This window comes from Cucumis sativus, chromosome 1 (assembly GCF_000004075.3).
Source record: "Cucumis sativus cultivar 9930 chromosome 1, Cucumber_9930_V3, whole genome shotgun sequence".
Taxonomy (NCBI): Eukaryota; Viridiplantae; Streptophyta; class Magnoliopsida; order Cucurbitales; family Cucurbitaceae; genus Cucumis; species Cucumis sativus.
Genome location: NC_026655.2, coordinates 27,579,920 through 27,606,559, shown reverse-complemented (window position 1 = coordinate 27,606,559; position 26,640 = coordinate 27,579,920). Strand labels below are relative to the sequence as shown.

The 26,640-nt window shown below is 32.3% G+C and overlaps 2 protein-coding genes and 1 pseudogene across 3 annotated transcripts; all 3 read left to right on the top strand.

The window, feature by feature from the left end:
• Positions 1-858: 858 nt before the first annotated feature.
• LOC101205146 (E3 ubiquitin-protein ligase BIG BROTHER) lies at positions 859-6,750 on the top strand. 2 transcript variants are annotated; one of them, XM_011661824.2, is made up of 8 exons: positions 859-1,320; positions 1,993-2,150; positions 2,597-2,828; positions 3,398-3,432; positions 3,549-3,593; positions 4,223-4,350; positions 5,052-5,160; positions 6,249-6,750. In XM_011661824.2, exons 2-8 carry the CDS (start codon positions 2,004-2,006, stop codon positions 6,297-6,299), a joined length of 747 nt encoding a protein of 248 aa, XP_011660126.1. In that variant the 5' UTR covers positions 859-1,320; positions 1,993-2,003; the 3' UTR covers positions 6,300-6,750. The 2 variants fall into 2 exon arrangements, with proteins under 2 accessions (XP_011660126.1, XP_011660125.1); XM_011661823.2 differs by having other exon boundaries at positions 863-1,320; positions 1,963-2,150.
• A 5,071-nt stretch (positions 6,751-11,821) lies between these two features.
• On the top strand, positions 11,822-15,536 carry LOC116402246 (annotated as a pseudogene).
• A 3,018-nt stretch (positions 15,537-18,554) lies between these two features.
• LOC116402247 (extensin-2-like) lies at positions 18,555-20,837 on the top strand. Its single transcript, XM_031881535.1, has one exon. It carries the CDS (start codon positions 18,592-18,594, stop codon positions 20,566-20,568), a length of 1,977 nt encoding a protein of 658 aa, XP_031737395.1. The 5' UTR covers positions 18,555-18,591; the 3' UTR covers positions 20,569-20,837.
• The last annotated feature ends 5,803 nt before the right edge of the window (positions 20,838-26,640 follow it).

Here is a 26,640-nt window from a genome sequence, read left to right as displayed (position 1 = left end):
TTACTCGAATGTGAAAGTAGATTTTCGAAATTAGATTAATAAATTAAAAAAAAAAAACATAGGATTAAAAAATAAGGACTCAAAATAGAGGTTTTTTTTTTATGCTTTTAATTTGAATACAAGAAATAAGAGGAGAAAGAATTGAAAATATAGTAGTAAGAAAGAAGAAGTTAATTAAGTAAAATTAATATTTTGATATACTAATAGTCCAAAGTTGGAAGAAAGTGTGATTGGGAGTTGGGCAGTTGAAGAAAGTATTGGCCAAGTGCTCACCTCTCCTTCAACGCATGCCTCCCACCAAACCACACAAACACAACCCACATAAAACTATTACAATTCCATTTACATTTCTTTGAAAAAACCATTACCAACTTCAATATCCACCACCACCGCCATCCAACCCGATTTATAAGAGTTTAATTTGTATCCAACCTGCTTTATAAGAGTTCAATTGTATTGAATTTTCGAGTGAGTTCAAAGAAATTACTTCAACCAACACTCAAACTATGTGTACTCATAAAATAATATTGAGTTGCTTCAATACTCAACTCGACTTAGTTCATTATGACATTTTTATTATAAAATTTAAAAATATATTAATTTTGAGAAAATTAGTACTATTATTATTATAATTTTGAAAAACTAAATGAAAGGTTTAATCAATTCTGGTAAATATTATTAACGTTAATAGTTTGGATAAATATTAACTTTTGTAAGAACTAAATTTAAAATTTGATTGAAAGGGTAAGCATTAAATTTGGAGAAGCTGTGATAGTTTAGCATTTAAAAAAAGTGATAAGGAAAGTGGATTGAAGTTGTTACTTGTTAGAGCGTATGAACAGAAAATTATATAGAGAATGAAGATTTGATTAGATGAGATGGAATCTGTTGTTGCACGCAATCAAAGAAAACTGAGAAAAGAGTTAAAGAAAGCGAGATAAATTCTCTAAACCTTCGATCTAAATTGGCCGAAGAAACCTACAGAAACCAAACCAACCACAATCATTCAACCATAGACTCTCTCTCTCTTTTTTCCCATCAAAGTTGATCATTGTCTCTTTCTTTCTTTAATCCCTTCCCTCTTCCTTTCGAATCAATCCCCTTTTCCTTTTCCTTTTCTTCTTCTTTTTTTTCTCTTCTCCCATTTCATTTTCATCTAGTTTTCCGGCACCCCTTTTGTTTTTTTCCTTCATCTCTTTCACTTCTTCCTCCAATTTCGATTTTTTCTGCTGACCCACATGTTCTTTTGAGCTTTTCATTCTTGGGATTCGGCGTCGGAGCTGCTTGTTTGTCTTCTGCGGATCGCTCCGTCGTTGAAATGTGAGTTTCTAACCACCTACATTTTGGGTTTTCTTGTTTTGCTTCTGTTTGTGTTGAAGCGAGTGGTGGTGGGATTCCTTTGATTGTGTTTAATTTTGATTGAATAAGTGATATTTGGGGTTGAATGATTGCTTGTTTCATTTCCTTTTTTTTTCCAGCAATTGCGAAATGTAGAAGGGATTGTTAGGGAGTTTGAGTCCGATGGTACTCTTCCATTGTGTTTCCTTCGTTAATTGTTGCTTGGTTTTAAAGAATTTGGATTTTATCTATTTCTTTTTCTGGGATCTGGTAGACTAGAGATTTGCTGAGAAGTGGTTTTGGCTGTGGCAGATGGCTTTAGACGAAATGTCTCGTCTGATCTGTGTATATTGTGTATGGGTTTACTCTACTTTAATCTAGGACATTAGAAAACTTTAGGGGCTGATTTTTCATGATCTGTTTCTCACATTTAGGTGTAAAATAATACTTGGTTTGCTTATTTTTCTCTTCTGTTTCAAGTTGTATGTTGGAACCTCTAACGGTTTAGTTTGGTAAACTTTTGTAATGGGTTGGCTTTGCTGAACAGTTTGGAGTGGGAGTTTGTTCTTTCAGTTTATTGCCTGGAGTATTCATTTGGTTTTGTGATGTTTCTGCATTTTACAGAATATTTGTTAACTTCAGTGTTAACTTCAGTTGTGTATGAAATGAGTTGGAACAGCACGCCGCAGACAGAAGTTCATCATGTTAACACCAATTATCCTTATAACACTGCTGGAAGTTTTCTGGAATACTTTGAAGGACTTACCTATGAACATGTAAATTTCATTTTTTCGGGTGCTTCACATTCTCAGGTACTTTAAATCTGCTTGCTTCTGTGTTCCAAACAACTGAACTTGAATTTTTTCCTTGCTATTGAACTATTCAATTGATTATTTATTTATTTTTATTTTTTTAATCTTCTCTGATGTAACTTTACGGACAACATCTACTTTACAGCACATGATTATTTTCTTGTTTGTGAAATGAAAGGTTGTGGTATATGCATCTTTTTGAGGGGCAGTGACATTTATTCTATAGGGAGTGATCTTGGGAAAGTTTCTTTGCATTTCTTTGGTTTTTTCTTCGTCTGTCCTTCCTTCTTGGGTTTTCTTTCAAGTTGAAATTGTCTTCCTCTCTTTATAATTTATAAGCTGGCAAATACTATACTTGAACGTAGTGCTCCTCTCTACCGTTGCTTTAATTAGTTTTGACTGTGAATGGAAAATGGCAATATACTTATTAAGTTTCACACTTGCAGGAGAATGTTTATCCTCCACTGAATTCAAACTTTTACAAGTTTGGGTTTTCAGATTTTGGGAGTCCTTCCTATTACAACCCACCTCAAGCTTATAGGATGCATGATCACGAGCCCATAATTTATGAACATAGAAGGCTAGAAAATTCTGCAACTCAGCCTAATTTACAGAGTACCGTAAATCCTGAATTCGAAGAAATTACAAATACTATAGCATTTGACAACCATGTAGAATGTAAGTGATGATTCTCGGTAATTAGATAATTCTCACCATTCTCATCTCCCCCCCCCCCCCCCCCCCAAAAAAAAAAAAAAAAAAAAAAAGAAGGAAAGAAAAGAAAAGAAAAAAGAGTTCGTTTCAATTTATTTTGTATTTGTTGGGTTCACCATTGAGGTTTCCTAGAAGTACGCAAAATATTTACTTTTGCAAGTGTAACAATTGTCTTGGTAGGAGTGAAACACCAAACACTGAAGGGGTTTTTTTCTAATATAAAAACGTAATTTTATCATTAACATTTGCCAGCATAGGGAATATCAGTATCTTTGTACTTATTTCTCAAGAGTTCAGTGCAGGCTGAATGTTACATCTTGAGAGAACACTTCATACATGAATGAACTAAGAATTCTGGTAGAAGATTCTTATAAGTTTTGTTTAGTTAAATACCAAGAAGAAATATGGTTCTTGAAATAAGATGACCCTTGAATTTTAGCTATTCGTTTATCTCTAAATGCTGCATATTTTCCCTCTCTGTTAGCACTTTTTTCGACTCTTGCTGTTAGCACTAACAACAGATTTTCTCTCAGGTCCAAGGAGACATCATAATTCACATGATTTTCAGGTTTGTGGCTTTTTACATGGTTTGACAAGTCAACTTTCTACTTGAAATACGACACTTGTTTGGTCGTGTGTTTTGGCCAAAATTATTGATGAACGAATATTTATGTTTACGTGTAGGTTGTTTGGCAAGACAATGTAGATCCTGATAATATGACTTATGAGGTTAGTGCATTTGATAAACTTTTTGTGTACTTGTTTTTTCCTTTTATTTGTTGGTGAAAGTATCGATTTCCATCAATATATGAAACCACATAGTCGGAAGAACCAAGTAATGCAAGTTACAATGATTGTGTCATCTCCTCAATTTATGGGGACGAATAAACCATGGGAGTTTTAATATCAATTTTATGATTGATTAGCAGATGCTGAAAGCTACCTTTGATATTGCATAAGAATTTAAACTTGATGTAATAGAATAACTGTAAGGAACTTGGGGAAAAAATTCTTGGTTGAGGATAGGCCAGAATGAGATGATTGATGAGACATTAAAATATGTAAGCTTAAGAAAGTTGTTCTTCCAAACCAAGCATAGTCAGCTGGTATCCTCAACCTAGAGATCAGAGGTTCAAATCTCTTGCCCCATGTTATTGAACTAAAAAAATTAGTTTAATAAGGATACTGGTGCTTTATGATAGAGCTGCTGAACTATTATTCTGGGGTCAAGTTTTTATGTTTGTTTTTTGAACTAATGTTAAACAAATTTCTCCATCTGTCATCTGACCTGATCGTCCAAAATGTATGTTTATCTTTTCTCAATATTTGAATAAAAATCTATAATATTTCAAGTTCAGGAATTACTAGAGTTGGGTGAGACAGTTGGAACTCAAAGCCGAGGTCTATCTCAAGAATTGATCGCTTTGCTTCCGATATCGAAGTACAAATATAGTTTCTTCTCAAGGAAAAAGTCACGAGGAGAGAGGTATATCTTAGCTTATAATGTGCATTTGATGGAATGTGTTAAACTTTTTTCCTTTCCTTTCCTTTCGTTGCCACTAACATTGAGCTGTAATCATTATCCTCACATTTTAGTACTTAAGTAGTGGTGTTGGCAAGTTAATTTCTTAGTGATACAAGTTCTCTGACGAGCGAGACTTTGTAGCCTGTTTTATGCTAGTTTCATCTTGAATCAGTGATACGGGAAACAAAATTTGATTATCAGGCATTCAGATATGGCTTTCTTTATAAAAAAGGGGGCATTCTGATAATTTCATGTCAGACATACGTCTAAACTATGTTTTACTCATTCTTTCGCTCCATCAAGACAAGAAAGAGAATGGCAGCATGTATATTTTTGTCTCTGAATTGATGATTTATTAGGCTTATTCCCATGATTAAAGACTTATCAATTTATGAGAGCTCACAATTGCCTTTGACGTTTGATAGATTGCCATACTCTACTGAAAGATCTTTTTTATCTTTTTTTTTTTTGAGATATGTTATCCAAGTATTCAAATAACAATATGTACCTTAACTTCTAAATTATGTCTTGTACTTGCGGAAAGATGCTAAATGAACATTTTGGACTTGGGCGTTTCTATTATAAAAAACTGAAACTGGTTGAGAGTTCAGTTTGTTCTTTTTCCTTTTGAGTCTAACTTTGTTCCTCTTAATTGGATGTAGATGTGTGATATGCCAGATGGAATATAAACGAGGTGATCGACGGATCACTCTGCCGTGCAAACATATCTACCATGCTGGTTGTGGAACCAAATGGCTTAGCATCAACAAGGTATTATTATTAGTTCATTGCATGTGCTGGGATTGTTGATTGTTTTATTGGTTACAACTCGCAGACTGATTTTTACGCTGTTCAAGATATCATAACAAGTAATAACCATGTTCATTCTGCCGAGGTCTTAAAAACGGCTTTATTAGAAACAAAATTCTAAAAACTACTTTCCCATTTCCAAACCAGGGCTTGTTTTATTTGTGTTTATAAGCTTAACTTTCAAAAATAAAAGACAAAAAGTCAAATTGTTGTCAAATGAGGCCTTAATTTGGTTTTTGGTTTTGAAAATTAAGCTTCTAAAAACTACTTCCAAAGATTTCTTGGTTATGTGATTTGCTTTTTATAGATGTTTTTAAAGTCCAAATTCAGTTTAAAAAATTATGGCTTTTTTGGATAATCTTTTTTTTTTTTGGTTTTTTGAAAATTTCTCCCAATTTTTTAGTCATGATTTTCATATTTTTGTTTATGTAATTGTATAAATTCTTAGCCAATTTCTAGAAAACGAAACAATTTCTGAAACCGCTTCCTTTTAGTTTTCAGGTTTTAGCTTTGATTTTGAAAAGGCTCCTACAATAGATAAAACAAACCATAAAAACCAATAGATGGAACTTGGAAGTGGTGCCTATAGGTTTAATTGTGGAGGTTACCGAACAAAACTTAAATAAAGTAGTTTTTGTCTTCGAAAGTTGATTAACAATTCAAATGTTCCTCAAATGTTACTCAAGGATTAGAAAACCACGATAAATAAATGGTGAGAAAGTGAATACAATTTTCAAAAAACCAAAAACCAAAAGGGACTCAAAATTTCTGATAGAGCTATTTTTTAAATGACTTGTAAAGGCTGAAGTTATTATGCACTTAGATCATTGTTTAGAGCTCCATAATCTTCTAAAGAAACCAATGAAAAACAACTTTCAGAAAACAATTTTGAAACCCAACTCTGAAGCAACTTCAGTTCCTGTCTTTAATAAAGTAAGGATGAAGATGATCTTTAATTGATTCTTCACCTTTTCTTTTTGGTGAGGCAGATCCAGAAACAGTCTTTTTGATTGAGTAATTAATTTCTGTTGTATGGTTTTGTTGTGCAGGCCTGCCCCATATGTTACACAGAGGTATTTGGTGATACTTCAAAACGCTAAGTCTTCTTCTCACTTCACTGTGTTAGATGACAGAAGAACATAATCTTTGTTATTGTTCATTATTTTTAAAATTTTTGTGAAAAAGAAAGAAAGAAAGAATATATATATATATTTTTATATATTTATATATATGGAGTGGCGCAAGGCAATCACTTGATTTTTCTTTCTTAAATATTTCCACTTTAGTAATATGGCAGTGATGAAGTGAATAAAGATTAATTCTCCTTGTATTAGCTTTTATCAGTATTTGGTGTTTGGATTGGCTTTTTCTTTTCTTTTTTTCTTTTTTTCTTTCCCTTTTTCCTTTTTATTTCTTATTTTTTGGCAAAGGTAAGAGATGTGTAAGGATTGGTAAGTTTAGGAATGGGAAACAATTAGTTTCTTTAGTTTCTTATGTATCCATGAACATTAGTATTCTATAGAAATTTTGTAATTGATAGTCTCTTTCTTATTCGACTTTCATTTTAAAAATATTGGTTCTTTTTTACTTGACCATAATTTTTCTTCCTAAAGGCCACAGGTTCGGTTCTCATTCTTGTGATTATAGTTTTGTTCAACCGCTGAGATAGAAGGTATTCAGTCGTTGACTCATTAGTATATTCAACGTTAATTATTGATGTCATTTGGATATTTTTGTTTGTCAACTTTATATAATCGACATTCTTTCAAGTTTATATTTTAAATTAAAATCTCGATATATGTTGTTGTTTAAGAGGTCAAGGATTTGAACTCCCACAACCTGTTTGAACTATGTACATAAATTTCATCAAGTCCTATCCAATACTTTTTCAAATGGTCTATCTATTTGAAACTTATTTTATTTTAGCTATAGACTTTTTGTTTTCTTTAAGATTTAAAACTTTTCCTTTCTATCTTCTTATTTAAACCAAAAAAGTGTAGATGTTCATAGAGGATACGTCTCCTTTCAAACAACAAATTAACTTAGAAACCCAAAACGAATTATTATTAGAACCCAAACAATTCTCTATACATAAAGTATATATATAGCAGATTGAGAGACTAAGTCAGCCAGAGTCAGGACAGAACCAATGATGTTTGAAGGATTCTTACTCTTGGAATGATTATATAGTACTTACATAAATGTCAACTTTCTTTTTTTGTTTTTGATTTTGTTTTTTCTTTTCATCCCTATTGATTAAGTGTTGGGAAAGTTGAATCTCTCACCCCTTCCCTTCCCTTCCCTTCCATTGATATTGAATTCAGAGGAAAAAAGAAGGAATAACAATAAGAAAATTAGAGAAAGAAATAGCACACCTTCTTCAAATAATTATTAAATAAAAGGTTGTAAATTAGAGCGTAATACATAATTAAATAATTTGTCACAAGCTGTATGTTGCTCCATGTGCTTCATTTCCAACCAGCTTTCTATGTCAACCATTTCTCTCAATCATTACTTTACATATTGTTTTATTATTCCAGTTGAGTATTTAGTTCTAGAATAAAGGAAAGTATGCTTTGCTTAATGAATTGGAACGAACGAGAGTTATAGGTTTTGTTGTTTGTTTGATTCTACGAGTTTGGGTCTCATGAACAATCTTTTACCTTCAATTTTGATAAGAGTTGCTTTTACCTAAAAAAGTAGCACACATTACAAATATCAAAACTTATTTCTTGATCATGTTGAATTTTACTCCCAAATGCCAAAGAAAGGTTCAACTATAACAAAAATATAGTAGGACGATGTCAATACATGCTGTTTACCATGGAAAGGTTCAACTTTTGCATATACATATTCAACTTTGGCAATTAATTTTTTTTTAATATTCTATTTCGCTCAACTAAACATATACATTTATTATATATTAATTTAAGTTTGATTTTCAAAATTTTTATATAAAAAAGTATTAAAGATTAATATAACTTTTGGTTATAAATTTTGGGCCTAATTTCTATTTGAATATTATACTTTTAATCTTTAAGTCGTAAATTTGATCTTGATTTAGTCTCTCAATTTAAAATATTAAAATTTTATCTTTGTATCAATTTGACTCGTCGTACATTTCAAGATTTTACATTCTTAACCTTATTTTTTTACCTAATATTCATACTTTCAATCTTTGGTGTCAATATTTATTGATTGATTTTAAAAAATAATATAATTAATTATGTACACTGTTATCAAAGACGTTCTTAAAATTTCACTTCATAATTAGTTTATTAGTTTATGTAATACATGATACCCAATTATAGAAAGTTATTATCATTCAAAGATAAATTATATATGGTAAATGACAAAAGTTATTATCATTCAAAGATAAATTATATATTGTAAATGACAAAACTGTTAAAAATATTTATGATATATAGAAAATTTTTAGACTTTCTATCAACGATAAACATTGATAAACTCATAGACTTATATTAGTATCTACGAGTGTCTAACATTGATAAAATCCAAAATTTTCTATGTAAATATTTTGACTCATTTTGTTGTGTCTCTTATTATAATGTGATACTTTTTAATATATACATACATATATATATATATATATATATATTAAAAAACACATTTAGCCTCTAAACTTTTACGGAAACAACAATATTTTAGTCCCTAAACTTTGGTTTGTAATGACTTAATCAGCACTTGTATTTAATTTCAATTTTGTTACAATGTAGTCCCTTAACTTAAGTTATACGTAACAATTTAGTCATTGTATTTCTAAACTTGTGACAATTTGGTCCCAACGTAAAAAAATAATCACGAAAAATATTAGATGTGAATTTTTATTTTATGATGTAGATTTTCTCTTTTTATAAAAATATTGGAACTCTAATATTTAGTTTATCTCTTTATATAGGTAAAAATCTCGTTAAGTCTTAACCCTAATTTCTACCTTAGAGATTAAATTGTTGCAAAATTAAAAATATAAAAACTAAATTTTTACAAACCAAAGTTTAAAGACTAAATTGTTACTTGCATAAAGTTCAAACCAAAAGGAATTCTAACCTAATAAATATAAGGGGTCTTTTAAAAAATATAACAAACCAGTAAAATATTTACCCTCTATAAAATAATTTTAAAAACTAAAAAAGCTCATAGACCCACAATATGAAATACCAAAATTATTCCAGTCAACATTTAATTGATTGGTTACACACATGTGAATAGTCTTCTTCTAAACGATCACGATACACGATCGTGTACCAATAGCTAAATGATCTTGGTACATGATTTTGTATCAAAACTAAATGATCTTAGTACACGATCGTTTAGATCTTAGTACATGATCTTGTACCAAATCTAAATGATCGTGGTACATGATCTTGGGTACAAGATTGTTTCGATGTTAGTACATGATCGTTTAAATCATATCAACATGATCATATAGTTCTTTTTAAACGATTGAAAAAGGGATTCAAATTTAATCGATCTTGGTAAAAAACTGTGTTGACAATGGTAAACGATCATTCAGATCATGTCAAAATTATATATAAACGATTTTGATATTCTTGAATATGAGGAAGATGAAGTAGCTTTAAAGAATTTTGTCGAAAATAGTGAAGATGAAATAAAAAATTTAACCAGAAGAATAAATTGTTTAAAAATATAAGAAAGAAAACATGAAAGAGGAAGTGTGAAGAAACTTGGAAGAGAAAATAAATACAAGGACCGTAAATATTTTTGGATTTTGTTGATTTCTCAAAATTGACATAAACATAAATAAATAAATAAACAAATTTTCAAATATATATATATTTTGGAAAATTCATGGTATAAAAAGGTAAAACAATCATTAAAAAGGAAGGACCTAAATAATTCTATTTGGCATAAGAATAACAAATAAAGAAAATATTTCACATTATTCATCTCAACACCTTCTTCACATAATATGTCATAATGTCTCATAAGGCTAATTCAAATAGTAATTTATTGTTGAAAAGAAAAAAGGTTTTTTTTTTTCTTTTTTTATTTTAATTTAATGTTAGGATTAAGGTTTATCTTTTGCTAAATAGTCAAATCATATGTATATAAACAACCAATTTGTTAGGCTCAAAGGGACAAATATATATGTAATTGTGTCAAACTATAAGAGGATTATATTATTGATTTGAAACTAAAATACATTTTTCATTCTTAAGCAAAATCAATTAGTTTTCTAATTGGGTCCTTAACATTTTAGAACATTCAATATAATAACAAACTAATTAAATGTTTAAAAATGTCTTTAGTTCTAACTTCACTTTCCAAAATATTACAAATATATCATGATTCCTATTTCTATATATGGGTATGGCTTGACTTTTACCAATTAAATAAGAATATGATTAAGATACCTAATAATATGATTTTCTTTTTAATTCAAACATGTGAAGCTGTGACTTTATTAACATCTAATCTTACCAATGAGTTATATATGTTTATGTTGATATTTAAAGATAAGAATTTGGCAGCATCTAAGTTAGAAAATATGTATAAAAGCCAAAAATAAATTTTAGCTAAGAGGTATTAGCATGCGCTCCATCCTTAGACGTCGTAGGTTCAATCTTCTATTTCGTGATTGTTGTACTACAAGAAAAGTAAAAGTTAAAGAAAATAATTTTGTATTTCTAAACGTAATTGTGCATGCATTTTGAAGCTTTTAGACTTTTGGTTGAGAAAATATATATGTTTGAAATAGTTGAGCTATGATCAAGTTGATATATAATAATATAAATTTTACACCATATTTGAGTAAAGAAGTACAATTTTTTTTTAAGATAGTATAAACAAGACATAAAATGTACAATTTTTGTCTATGTTTCGAGACCCACGTATTAAAATCTCTATTCACAGTAATTATAGTAAACATGAATGATGAATAAATGAAGGAAAAACTATGTTCATTTTCTCTCATTTGTATTACGACAAACTGGGAAATAGTTAGAATGGTAAAAGAGAGATCAAATTTTAGCATGTATATATATATATGATTAAAACACCTTGTTAAGAGTATACAATTAGAGAAAGTGGTGTGCATGTCCAAACACCAACAAATTAAAATATACTTTTCCATATACATATAATTGATTTTGATGATGGATTTTATTATATTTGTTTGACTTTGAATCATTATATGAAGAATGTATATGATTTTGAGAAAAATTGATTTTGACATGTATTGTTTGTTGCTAATTGTTGGGTAGTAGTATGTTTGTCTTTGCATTTGTGAGACATTAAAATCCTCTTTGCCGACAATGACCTCTCCAACCACGTCTTTCTTTCTATTTGCCATTTGGATCTATGAATGCTTCTTATATATTTTTTGGGTTTCATATTTGAATGTGGTTTTTATTCATTGAATTCCCAATCAACACTTTTCTTTTCTCTTTTTTTAATTATTATATCACTTCAAAGTCGTACAATTTGAAATAATATATTTTTTAAAAATTGTGTTACAATTAGTTGGAGCCAATTGACATGTTTATTTTCTATTAAACAAAACCATGTTTCTCTACACGATACTCACTATAAAAACACCTTCAAACTTGGATACTAAACATAATTTTTCAATCACATTTTCTCTCTCTTTTCCATTAGAGGAAGTTGGAGGGAAAAGAGATGAAGATATCAAAACCTCCGGGACATTGGCTCCCGATCTTCTGTTATGTCATATTATGTCTTCTTGCTACTACAGTTGTGGCTGGAAAAAACCCTTATGTTTATGCATCACCACCGCCACCATCCCCTTATTATTATAGTTCACCACCACCGCCATTGAAGTCTCCACCACCGCCATCACCTTATTATTACAAATCTCCACCACCTCCCCCTTATGTCTATAGCTCACCTCCTCCACCTTCTCCATCACCGCCACCTCCATACATTTATAAATCACCACCACCACCATCACCATCTCCACCTCCACCATATGTTTATAAGTCTCCTCCTCCACCATCACCATCCCCACCACCTCCATATGTCTATAAGTCTCCTCCCCCACCGTCTCCATCTCCACCACCTCCATATGTTTACAAATCTCCTCCTCCACCATCACCGTCTCCACCACCTCCGTATATCTATAAATCTCCTCCACCTCCATCACCATCTCCACCACCTCCGTATGTCTATAAGTCTCCTCCTCCACCATCACCATCTCCACCACCTCCGTATGTATACAAGTCTCCTCCCCCACCGTCTCCATCTCCACCTCCTCCATATGTTTACAAATCACCACCCCCACCATCACCTTCTCCACCACCTCCTTATTACTACAAGTCTCCACCTCCACCATCCTCTTCTCCACCACCACCTTATAAATACAAATCACCACCTCCTCCTCGTGAGAGACCAGAAGCACCAGATTATCGAAAATCTCCACCACCTCCTTACGTTTATAAATCTCCTCCGCCACCATCACCATCTCCACCACCTCCTTATGTCTATAAGTCTCCACCTCCTCCATCTCCATCTCCACCACCTCCATATGTTTATAAATCTCCCCCACCACCATCCCCATCTCCACCACCTCCTTATGTCTATAAGTCGCCTCCTCCGCCTTCACCATCACCACCGCCACCATATGTTTACAAATCTCCTCCTCCACCATCTCCATCACCTCCTCCTCCATATATTTACAAATCTCCTCCACCACCATCACCACCTCCACCACCACCATATGTTTATAAGTCTCCTCCTCCACCATCTCCATCTCCACCCCCTCCATATGTTTACAAATCTCCTCCTCCACCATCACCATCCCCACCACCTCCATATGTCTATAAGTCTCCTCCCCCACCATCTCCATCTCCACCACCTCCATATGTCTACAAGTCTCCTCCCCCACCGTCTCCATCTCCACCACCTCCATATGTTTACAAATCTCCTCCTCCACCATCACCGTCTCCACCACCTCCATATGTCTATAAATCTCCCCCACCACCATCACCATCTCCACCACCTCCTTATGTCTATAAATCTCCTCCACCACCATCACCATCTCCCCCGCCTCCTTATGTCTATAAATCTCCCCCACCACCATCGCCATCTCCACCACCTCCTTATGTTTATAAGTCTCCTCCTCCACCATCTCCATCTCCACCACCTCCTTACGTTTACAAATCTCCTCCACCACCATCACCATCTCCACCACCTCCATATGTCTATAAGTCTCCTCCTCCACCTTCACCATCTCCACCACCTCCTTATGTCTATAAATCTCCTCCTCCACCATCTCCATCCCCACCGCCTCCATACATTTACAAATCTCCTCCACCACCATCACCATCTCCACCACCTCCTTATGTCTATAAGTCTCCCCCTCCACCATCTCCATCCCCACCACCTCCATATGTTTACAAATCACCACCACCACCATCTCCATCTCCACCACCAACCATACATTTACAAATCTCCTCCTCCACCATCACCATCTCCACCACCTCCATATGTTTATAAGTCTCCTCCTCCACCATCTCCATCTCCACCACCTCCATACGTTTACAAATCTCCTCCTCCTCCATCTCCATCTCCACCACCTCCATACGTTTACAAATCTCCTCCACCACCATCACCTTCTCCACCACCTCCATACGTCTATAAGTCTCCTCCACCACCATCCCCATCTCCACCACCTCCATATGTTTACAAATCTCCTCCACCGCCATCACCTTCTCCTCCACCTCCATATGTTTATAAGTCTCCTCCTCCACCGTCTCCTTCTCCACCACCTCCATACATTTACAAATCTCCTCCCCCACCATCACCATCTCCACCACCTCCTTATGTCTATAAGTCTCCCCCTCCACCATCTCCATCCCCACCACCTCCATATGTTTACAAATCACCACCACCACCATCTCCATCTCCACCACCACCATACATTTACAAATCTCCTCCTCCACCATCACCATCTCCACCACCTCCATATGTTTATAAGTCTCCACCTCCACCATCTCCATCTCCACCACCTCCATACGTTTACAAATCTCCTCCTCCACCATCTCCATCTCCACCACCTCCATACGTTTACAAATCTCCTCCACCACCATCACCTTCTCCACCACCTCCATATGTCTATAAGTCTCCTCCACCACCATCTCCATCTCCACCACCTCCATATGTTTACAAATCTCCTCCACCGCCATCACCTTCTCCTCCACCTCCATATGTTTATAAGTCTCCTCCTCCACCGTCTCCTTCTCCACCACCTCCATACATTTACAAATCTCCTCCTCCACCATCACCATCTCCACCACCTCCTTATGTCTATAAGTCTCCCCCTCCACCATCTCCATCCCCACCACCTCCTTACATCTATAAATCCCCACCCCCACCTTCTCCATCACCACCTCCTCCGTATGTTTACAAATCTCCTCCTCCTCCATCTCCTTCACCTCCTCCACCATATTATTATAAGTCTCCCCCTCCACCTTCTCCTTCTCCACCTCCTCCATATGTTTATAAATCTCCTCCACCGCCATCACCATCCCCACCACCTCCTTATATCTATAAATCTCCCCCTCCACCATCTCCATCACCGCCTCCTCCATATATTTACAAATCACCCCCACCACCATCCCCATCTCCACCACCTCCTTATGTCTATAAGTCTCCCCCACCACCATCTTCATCTCCACCTCCTCCATACGTTTACAAATCACCTCCGCCACCATCTTCATCTCCACCACCTCCTTATGTTTATAAGTCTCCTCCTCCACCATCTCCATCACCACCTCCCCCCTATGTTTACAAATCTCCTCCACCTCCATCTCCTTCACCACCTCCACCGTACTATTATAACTCACCACCTCCACCGTCTCCATCGCCACCTCCTCCATATATTTATAAATCTCCACCACCACCTTCACCATCTCCTTACATTTATAAATCTCCACCCCCTCCATCTCTATCACCACCACCGTCATATTATTAAACATCACACTCTTCGTTCACAAAGTTCCAATCTTTTTCATATTGTGAAGTCTCAATACCTCCACCTCACACATATAAAAGATTCTATTTTTAATCTTTATATCGATGCAAGTTCTTGCCATATTCGATGGAATATTTGAATTCTTCGTAAACAAATTGAGTTAATTACCCTGTATAAGTTTTTATGATGGAGAAAATTATCAAATGTATTATTGTGTTTGATAAAAATTTGAATTTGATTATGTTTTGTTATTGAAACTATATTTGCAAATGTTTGTATTTGAGTTATATATTTTATCAATCAAGCTTACTCTTGTTCTCCCACTTCAAAGTTATGAGTACATCTTTTACTCTCTTCTTCTCTATAATGGTCAAATAATATCAAACCAAGACCACATGCTTTTTCTCTCTCTGTCTAAATTCAAAATGTTTACGTACTTCTTCTCTATAATTGATTCCATTCCACCATTGAATCTTCTCAAGATCTCCAAGGTGATAAAACTAGATTAAAAACATCTAAACAGATTATCCTTTGGAGGAAAGATTATAATAAAAAAGAATTATAAATATTTACAATACATATTTTGTAAGCAAGTTTTTCATGTTAATAAATTAATTGATTCGTTACGTGCAAAAGAAACTATATCTATTTTTTAAAAAATTGATGTTGTAAGTGCAATATTGAGAAATTGTGTATCGTTAACAATCGATTTAAACAAACGACAACGAACATAATATATTAAAATGAAATATGAAAAATAAAATTTTTGGAACGTAGTTAAACGGTGAACATCAATTACACCGTACATTAGAATAAGTAGTGGAAACCAAAACAAAAACAAGTAGTGGAAACCAAAACATAAACAAATCATGCAGAAAAACAGACAGACAATCACAAGTTACTTCATTTAGAATTTATGGTTTTGTAGGTTGAATATTTAATTAATTATTAAATTTGGATTGAATTTGAATTAATTAAATATTTTAGATGTTTATTTAGTTAAATTGAGGAGTGAAATTTTGTTAGAAATTTGATAATTATATGTATATATGTGGAAATATATATAAAAAATTGCTTTGAAAAAATGAAAACATAATTATATTTGTTAACATAAATTACTAAGGAAACAACATTTATATTTTGAAAATAGAGAAAAGTTTGATGTGATTGAAAAATTATTTTTCGAAGGAAAAGAAGGATTGAGAGGAAGAAAGAGAAAGATCGAGAGGAAGAGAATAAAGAAGGAATAAGGGGAATAAACTTATCCATTTTCCCTTTAATCCTTGTCCCGAACGTGGAAATGACTAACATAAAAATATTGAAGATAAACTCATGACATGAAAAATAAAATAGAATGATCTTTCTTAGAGTTATAGGGACCAATTTTGTAATTTAACTTAGAAAATTGGACTTGTGAGTATCAACTAATTTTTTTGTTAACTTCCCTCCGTTGGAAATTTATATGAAATATAAGTAAATGTAAAATAAACTAAACTATATCTCAAACTTTGTTGGAGAAAAATAAATAATCGACCAGAAAAAAGTAAATAATAAAGAGAAGGAAAAAAAAAGAGAAAGATATCAAAAAATACTAGTTCGATCCAAACTCATAAGTCATAACTACGTCCAATTTGTTACACATGTTCTACTATGATAGAGCTTGCAAAGAACCTTCAAATCTCGCTTATATAGCTCAACATGAAACTATTTGATTTGCAGTCCACACCAGAAGTGTTTTGAAATAAATAGAAAGAAAAACTCTAAAGATGAGAAGAGAATGAACACAATTTTCTGAAAGAGCACACACATCCATACTATACTATGGATGCATATTTTTTCTTCTAATTTTTCTTGTTTGTAAAGGATTCCACCCGTACATATTCTTGTTTTGATAAATTACCTCCAAATTTTGCCAATCAAAGAAATGAAGGGTTATTATGAGTCAATGAAAGCCAAATAAGTCTCGGGAGTTTTGGACTCCACATTTTCTTAACAATCTCTCACTTCAAGACAAATTGACTATTTTGTATCCAAACTTTAAATTTTGACAAATGCAAAGGCGTGACATAAAAGCTATAAGATTAACAATGTAACCAAGCAGAAAACCATAATAAAAAAAAAAAAGGTAACTATTGCTCGTTTATATTTGCCTCAAGGTATGAGCAAGCTACGTGGAACTACACCTCGAACATAACAACAGTCATGTGCTCTCACTTCAGCTAATTGAGTGACACCAACTAAGATCTTATTTACTTATGAACAATTATTTCCTAAGAAGATACATTTTTACAACTGAATTGACACATTCTTTCAAACTTTGTTAGCAGAACTCTACCTTTGACCTTAGCTTCTCCTTTGGCCTTCCATTTTGATTTCTTTACTTGTCTTTGTAAATTTATCAATCTATTCCACAAACTATTTTGATAAAGTCTACGAATGTAAGAACTTTTTTATCTGTAAATAATTTTAAGGATTTTGCTATTTAAATCAATTTGACGTGAATGTAAAAACTTTTTTATCTGTAAATATTTTTAAAAATTTTGCTATTTAAATCAATTTCACATTTTAGATTTGGCCTATTTTTTCAAAAACTATGTTTACAATTTCCCCTCCAAAAGTTTTGTACATATGGTGTCTTAGGTGGGCTTTTTCTTATAATTGTTTAGGGTTTAATATTTTATTTGTGTTTGTATTGTTGCATCTAAATTGGCTTGGTACCATTTCTTGGTTGATTAATGAAAAATGTTCATTCTATTTTTAGAGATTATTACAACATAAAAACTAGGGAGCAATAATATTAAATATAGCAATTTGATCTAAAATATAGTGTTTGATATACATATAATTCATTTTGATTATTATGGATTTGATTATATTTGTTGGACTTTGAAACATTATTGATATGAAGCATGTTTAGTTTTTAAAATTTGATTTTGACATGTATAACATTAGCTACATTGTTGACTAGTGGAATGTTTGTGTTTACATTTGTGAGATATTAAAATCCTCTTTGGCCACAATGAGTTCTCCAACCACGTCTTTCTTTCAACTCTTTCTTTCTTTCTTTCTATTATTTCCCATTTGGATGAATGAATTGTTTCCAACATATATTATATTTTTAGTTTCATATTTCAATGTGGTTTTTATTCATTGAATTCTCAATCAACACTTTTCTTTTCTTTTCTTTTTTAATTATTATATCACTTCAAAGTCATACACTTTGAGACAATTTATTTTTAATTAACAATTCTTCTTACAATTAGTTGGAGCCAATTGACATCTTTGTTTCCTATTAAACAAAACCATGTTTCTCTAAAGGATACTCACTATAAAAACACCTTCAAACTTGCTTACTAAACATCATTTTTCAATCACCTTTCTTCTCTCTTTTCCATTAGGCGAAGTTTGAGAAAAAAGTGATGAAGATATCAAAACCTCCGCGACATTGGCTTCCGATGTTTTGTGTTGTCACATTATGTCTTCTTGCTACTACAGTTGTGGCTGGAAAGAACCCTTATGTTTATGCATCACCACCGCCACCACCATCTCCTTATTATTATACTTCACCACCTCCGCCATTGAACTCTCCACCACCGCCCTCACCGTATTATTACAAATCTCCTCCTCCACCATCCCCATCTCCACCACCTACATATGTTTTTAAGTCTCCTCCTCCACCATCACCATCTCCACCACCACCATATGTTTACAAATCTCCTCCTCCACCATCACCATCTCCACCACCACCATATGTTTACAAATCTCCTCCTCCACCATCACCATCTCCACCACCACCATATGTCTATAAGTCTCCTCCTCCACCATCACCATCTCCACCACCTCCTTACGTCTATAAGTCTCCCCCTCCACCATCTCCATCCCCACCACCTCCATATGTCTATAAATCTCCTCCTCCACCATCACCATCTCCACCACCTCCTTATGTCTATAAGTCTCCACCTCCACCATCTCCATCTCCACCACCTCCCTATGTTTATAAGTCTCCTCCTCCACCATCATTATCTCCCCCACCTCCATACGTTTACAAATCTCTTCCACCGCCATCACCTTCTCCTCCACCTTCATATATCTACAAGTCTCCTCCTCCACCGTTTCCTTCTGCACCCCCTCCATATGCTTACAAATCTCCTCCACCACCTTCATATGTCTATAAGTCTCCTCCACCGTCTTCATGCCCACCAAAACCATACGTTTACAAATCTTCTCCTCCACCACCTTCTTATGTCTATAAGTCTCCACCTCCACCATCTCCATCTCCACCACCTCCTTATGTCTCTAAGTCTCCACCTCCACCATCTCCATCTCCACCGCCTCCCTATGTTTATAAGTCTCCTCCTCCACTATCACTATCGCTCCCACCTTCATACGTTTACAAATCTCCTCCACCGCCATCACCTTCTCCTCCACCTCCATATATCTATAAGTCTCCACCTCCACCGTCTCCTTCTCCACCCCCTCCATATGCTTACAAATCTCCTCCACCAGCATCACCTTCTCCACCACCTCCATATGTCTATAAGTCTCCTCAATCGTCTCCATGCCCACCAACACCATACATTTATAAATCTCCTCGGCCACAATCGCCTTCTCCTCCACCTCCATATGTCTATAAGTCTCCTTCTCCACCACTTCCAAACGTTTACAAATCTCCTCCACCACCATCACCATCTTCACCACCTTCTTATGTCTACAAGTCTCCTCCTCCACCATCTGCATCTCCACCTCCTCCATATGTATACAAATCCCCTCCACCACCATCTCCATCCCCACCACCTCCTTACATCTATAAGTCCCCTCCTCCGCCTTCTTCATCACCACCTCCTCCATCTCCTTCACCTCCTCCACCATACTATTATAAGTCTCCCCCTCCATTGTCTCCTTCTCCACCTCCTCCATATGTTTACAAATCTCCTCCACCACCATCACCATCCCCACCACCTCCTTATATCTATAAATCTCCCCCTCCACCATCTCCATCTCCACCACCTCCATACGTTTACAAATCTCCTCCACCACCATCACCATCTCCCCCACCTCCTTATGTCTATAAGTCTCCTCCACCACCTTCTCCATTTTCACCACCTCCATACGTTTACAAATCTCCTCCACCACCATCTCCATCTCCACCACCTCCTTATGTTTATAAGTCTCCTTCTCCACCATCTCCATCACCACCTCCCCCCTATGTTTACAAATCTCCTCCACCTCCATCTCCTTCACCACCTCCACCGTACTATTATAACTCACCACCTCCACCGTCTCCATCGCCACCTCCTCCATATATTTACAAATCTCCACCACCACCTTCACCATCTCCTTACATTTATAAATCTTCACCCCCTCCACCCCAATCACCACCACCCCCTTATTACTAAACATCTCACTCTCTGCTCACAAAGTCCCAACCTTTTTCATACTATGAAGTCTCATTACCTCCACCTGTCACATATTAAAGATTCTATTTTTAATCTTTATATCGATGCAAGCTCCTGCAATATTCGATGGAATATTTGAATTCATATCTAAACAGATTGAGTTAATTACACTGTATAAGTTCTTATGTTAGGAGAGAATCAAATGAATTATTGTGTTTGAATTAAATTTAAATTTGATTATGCCTTTGTATTGGGACTATTTTTTCAAATGTTTGTATTTGAGATATATATTTTATCAAGAACACATCGTTTTTTCTCTTAAATTCAATTGGAAATTAGACTTGAAAGACATAAGCAATTGATTTCATTCCACCATTAAAACTTCTCAACATCTCCAAGGTGACAAAAAAGAGATTAAAAAAAGATGTAATAAGACAACGTGCAAATTAAAAGATAAAAAATATTGAAGGTAAAATCATGATATGAAAAATAAAAAATAAAATATTTTAGAATCATCATTTTGTAATTTAATTTAGAAAATTGGACTTTCTGAGTATGTAAACGTGACTAACCTAAGATAAAATAAAATTTTGAAAGGAATAAAATAGACTATTGGAAGGAAATCTAAAAATTGGACATATATATGAAACCACTAATCAAACATCAATTGGACCATTTTTGTTAAGTTCTATTTTTCTCAAAACTCCCATTTGGTAAATTAGCGCAAAATAAGTAATTGATCATAAAAGAGTAAACAATAAAGAGAGAATCATACCGAAAAATACTAGTTCAATCCAAACTCATAACTATATTTTCACATGTTCTACCATACCATGGGATGGAGCCTATGAACAACTATTTGATATGTAATTATTTGATTTGGAGTACCACACAGAACTGTGATTTGTAATAAATAAAAAGAAAAACTCTAAAGCTAACGAGAGAATAAACACAATTTTGTAAAAAAGGCCACACATGCATAGTTATGCATTTTTTTCTTATAATTTTTCTTGTTTATAATGGATTATATTCCACCACCACAAAATTTTGTTTTGATAAAAGAGCAACTAGATAAATGGCAAATTTGAATTTTACTTTTTGAAAATAACAAAAATATATTTTAATTATAAAAATGGTAAAAACTAAAAAATGAAATAATAAATGCTTACAAATAGGACTTAAATGCATCTAACCCTAATACAAATGGTACCTTCTAAAATACAAAAATTGTGAAAAAGAGGAGTGCACCATTATTAAATCGCAGTCCCAAAACATCAAATCAAACCTTTTATAACAAAAGAAAATTTGAGAAAGAAGACAAAATCTACAATTATGAGAACGAGGAAAAATAAAAACTTTCCTAAAAGTTTAAATTTTATTTAAGAAATATTACGTTTCATGATTTACTAGCCTTATTTATTTAAATTTTTTTAAAAATAACTTTATTTGTCCTACATAAATGAAAGTGAATTTATTATAGTTGTAATCACGGACCGACCAAACTCTTTGGAGTTGCCAACAACCATATTAGGATGTGATTCATGAGATTTAAGTTCGAAAGTTAGTTGTATGTAGGAAAGGTATTAGCACTCTACACCACTCATAAAATTGTTATCCAATTTTATCTTAAAAACTAAATCAAAGGGGTCCACAAAACATAAAGTTTTTTATTTAGGTTTTTCTTAAATGTTTCATGGTTATCAATTTACATTGAAGAAATAAAGCGTAAGCAGGAGTTGTTAATTATGGGTGACTAAAAGTTAATTAAAAAAATAAAATTTATTTTTGTTTCAAAATATTTTATTTTTTATATTTACCTCAAGAATATTAAAATACCATAATTTTGATATTTTAATTTATATCATAGATGTCTAATAAAAAATTTCATATCTAAAAATTATTAAATTCATAAAAAATACTAGCCAGTATCATTTAAAAGTATAAAATTGTTTATAATTTTAAAGAAAATTTATTAATTAAATTTAAAATTGAGAAATTTCATGTGAAGAAATTTAAATTATAAAACTCATAAATAATTTTTCCACTGTTTAAATTTTTATATTCAAATTAGAAAATAATTAATAATAAAAAAAAATATTGTGAAATTTGAGAAATACTTAAGTGAAATAAATAAGATAAAATAATATACTGACATAAAATAATACAGAGAGATTGAGATAAAATAATACATGATAAAATAATTCAGATATTGAGATAAAATAATATAGAAATAAAATAAACATAGATAATATAAGCAAACAAATAAATAAAGATAAAAGAAAGCTGAAAATATACAAGATGTCATAAAGTAAATAATTAACGCAGCATGCAGTATGCAAATTAATTACTTAATACAAACGATGATAACTAACGCATGATATCAAGATGTCAAATAATTAATTAATGCAAAATGTCATGATCCTAATTGATTAATACATAATGTAAGTAATTAAAGCAAATGATTAACATTGGTAAGTAACTAATGCTAATTCATATTGTGAAGTCTCAATACTCCACCTCTCACATATTAAAGTTTCTATTTCTAATCTTGATATCGATGCAAGTTCCTACCATATTCATGTTGGAGAGAATTATCAAATGATTGTATTTGAGTTATATATTTTATCAATCATACTTAATTTTATTCTTCCAGTTTAAAGCTATGAGTACATCTCTTACCCTCTTCTCCTCTATAATGCTCAAATATTATCGAACCAAAAAACTTGAAAGTGATAATCAATTGATTCCATTCCACCATTGAATCTTCCCAACATCTCGGATGTGAAAAAAAATAGAGAGAAATTTTTCATGGCATGAAAAATAAAATAGACTGATCTTTCTTCGAGTTATAGGGACTAATTTTCTAATTTTAAAAAAATGGACTTTATGAATATCTGAAAGTAACCTAAAATAAATTTAAAATATTGTGTTGAAAATTTATACGGAATATAAAATAAACTAAACTACATCTCAAACTTTTATTTTATAAGTTAGAGCAAAATAAATAATCGATCATAAAAAACTAAATAATATAGCGAAGGAAAAAAAGAGAATGATACCGAAAAATACTAGTTCAATTCAAACTTGTAACTGCATCTAATTTGTTGCACACATGTTCTACTACGTTGGAACCTGCAAAGAACCTTCAAATCAGTAATACAAATCTCATCTATATGACTCAACCTGAACTATTTGATTTGTATTACCACACTAAGCAGTGTTTTGAAATAAATAAAAAGAGAAACTCTAAACCTTCCAAGAGAAAAAATACAATTTTCTAAAAAACCATACATCCATACATATGGATCTTTTTCTTCTAAAGGATTCCACCACCACAAATTCTTGTTTTGATCAAGCACCTCCTAATGTTGCAAATCAAATAAATGAAGAGTTATTATGGATTAATGAAAGCCAAACGAACATTTTGCCTCCAAACTTATCATTTTGACAAATGCTAAGGCACAACATAAAAGCTATAAGATCAACAATGTAACCAAACACACGAAACCATTAAAAAAAAAAAAAGGTAACTAATGCTCGTTTATATTTGCGTCGAGGTATGAGCAAGCTATGTGGAACTATCCCTCGAACATAAGCGACAATCATATGCTCTCACTTCAACTAAGTGGTACCAACTAAGATCTACTTTACTCCTAAACATTTATTTAGAAAGAAGATACATTTTTCAAGCCTATTAGCGAGCTAGACACTATCTTTGACCTTCTATTTTGATTTCCTTACACGTAAATTTTGTTATATCTATAAATACTTTCAACGTTTTACTATTTAAATCAATTTTCCATTTTATATTTTGAGAAAGAATGGGTTGGTTAATTGATTTGATTTGCTATTTAAAAAGAAGGAAAGAAAGCATAACCCTTTGGCCTATTTTTCAGAAACTATGTTTGCAATTTCCCTTCCAAAAGTTTTGTACTTATGGTGTCTTAGGTGGGCTTTTTCTTATAACTTTGGGCCCAAATATTACAAAAATGAAACTTCAAAAGTATTATCCCAAATTTTCTTATAATAGAACTTATCCATATTAACTAATCAGTATGTTAATTATTTGTTTGGTGTTTAACTTTTTATTTTTCTGTGTATTGTTAGCATCTAAATTGGCTTAGTACCCTTCCTTCCTTCACTCAGTTTTTTTTAGAGATTATTGCAACTTAAAAACTAGAAACAATTTTAAACGTAGTAATCAAATCTAAAATATTTGTAAATGTAACACAATACAAAAAGAATTTGTAAATATAGCAAAATTTTATTCTAAAAGCACATCACACATAGACCATATCATTTATTGACTATATTTGTAAATTATTTAAAAATGTTATACACTTAACTATCGTCTCTTCAAAGTATTACCCATTTTAATTGTAGCAGTAATATTATCTTTTCTTTTCACATTCATGTATTCTTCCTTGTACAATTGCTTCAACGATTTTTTTTCCCTTTTGTAGCTTTTGGGCATAAACCATCTTTTTTTTATTTTTTTGGTAAAATAAATGGAATTTAAATGAACGAATTTTATATATATATATATATATATATATATATATATATATATATATATAAAAAAAAAGAGAGAAAGTTCTTAGAATAACTTTTGTAGTTATTTATTTTGTTAGGGTTTTGCCCCATTTAGAAAGAGAATCTATTATATATATTTGTCATAAACAAGGCATGACATGAAAGTGAGAGTTCAAAGGAAAGGGACAAATCATTGGGGGTTTTGTCTATTAAGTTTTTAATTTTGGTAACTTTTGCTTCCTCACAATTTTAGGAATTTTTCCAAATATTTTTCCAAAAATTGCCATAACCCACATAGTACTTCTTGAGAATGTTTTGTACTTTTTTCTTCTCAATTATAAAATGTAATAACCAATTATTAAATAAGTTTATTTTTGGAATACATATTCGAAAATGAAACTATATAGTATATTTATAGAATTCTCTCATTCCTAACCTTTTTTTTCTTTCTATATTTGTTAATATCATATATATAATCTTTTTACAAAAAGAAAAGCAACCTTGGATTCCAACTTAGGAAAAAGAAGAAAAGTTTGAACAAATTAACTTTGTTTAGTTGAATGTCATTATTGGGTCATGTTTTATATGTATATACATGTATATTTGTATGAGTTAATATATTCTAGGGAAAGTCAATTTAACTCGATCGTAATTGATATAACCATCGATTTTAGAGGTGAGAGGTTTGATAGGATTGGAGGATTCTAACTAAATGGAAAGTCGTGTTAATTATGGTTGAGTTAAGTTTATTTTTTGTTTCAGAACTGTCATGAAAGTAACAATTTCGTCCCTAAACTTTAGATTGTAACTATTTATATAGTTTTAGACTTTTGTATTTATGACAATTTAGTCTCTCAACTTAATAAGTAAATGATTTAGTTTTTTTTGCTTTACAATTTGTTACAATTTAGTCATTTTCATAAAATGTATTATCTTAACATGTAGATTCATTAATGGGTCGAGAATCAAATTTATTTATATACTATAAAGATTAAATGGTCGTGTAATAAAACCCGACATTTAATTTTGATAAAAAAAAAATCACTATGGTATCATTTCAAATTATAGGTTTATTAAATGGTGAGAAATTGAATTGATATACCGTCTTAGATGGTAATAGTTAATAAATAAAACAAAGAAAAATTGTTTTAAAAGGACAAAATTGATGAAAATATATTACAAATATAACAAAATGATAGAGTATATTAGTGATAGACAATGAAAGACGTCTAGGATTAATATAGACGATACTAATATTTATCAGCATCAATCAATAATATTTTGCTATTTTTATAGATATGGGGCACTTGCAAAAATAACAAAAAAAAAAGTTATAAACGATAGGGCTCATGTCACTACATTTTCTAAATTGTAAAATTAGCAAATTTAAAACCGATAACTCTCTGATAACCCTCTGATAGTCGTCTGATAATCATCTAATATCACTAATTACTTGTCATATTTGTCATTTTCACAATATACAAAAAAGAGGTATCATGGCCCGTTCTATTTCTAAATTCTTTTATCATCTGTAATTTT

What these genes read in the sequence shown, in the direction of transcription:
- LOC116402247 (XM_031881535.1), top strand. Translation starts at nt 18,592, where the DNA reads ATGAAGATATCAAAACCTCCGCGACATTGGCTTCCGATGTTTTGTGTT.
- LOC101205146 (XM_011661824.2), top strand. Translation starts at nt 2,004, where the DNA reads ATGAGTTGGAACAGCACGCCGCAGACAGAAGTTCATCATGTTAACACC. An exon ending in ATAATTCACATGATTTTCAG is followed by an intron (nt 3,433 to 3,548) that starts GTTTGTGGCTTT and finishes GTTTACGTGTAG; the next exon opens with GTTGTTTGGCAAGACAATGT. An exon ending in AAAAAGTCACGAGGAGAGAG is followed by an intron (nt 4,351 to 5,051) that starts GTATATCTTAGC and finishes AATTGGATGTAG; the next exon opens with ATGTGTGATATGCCAGATGG.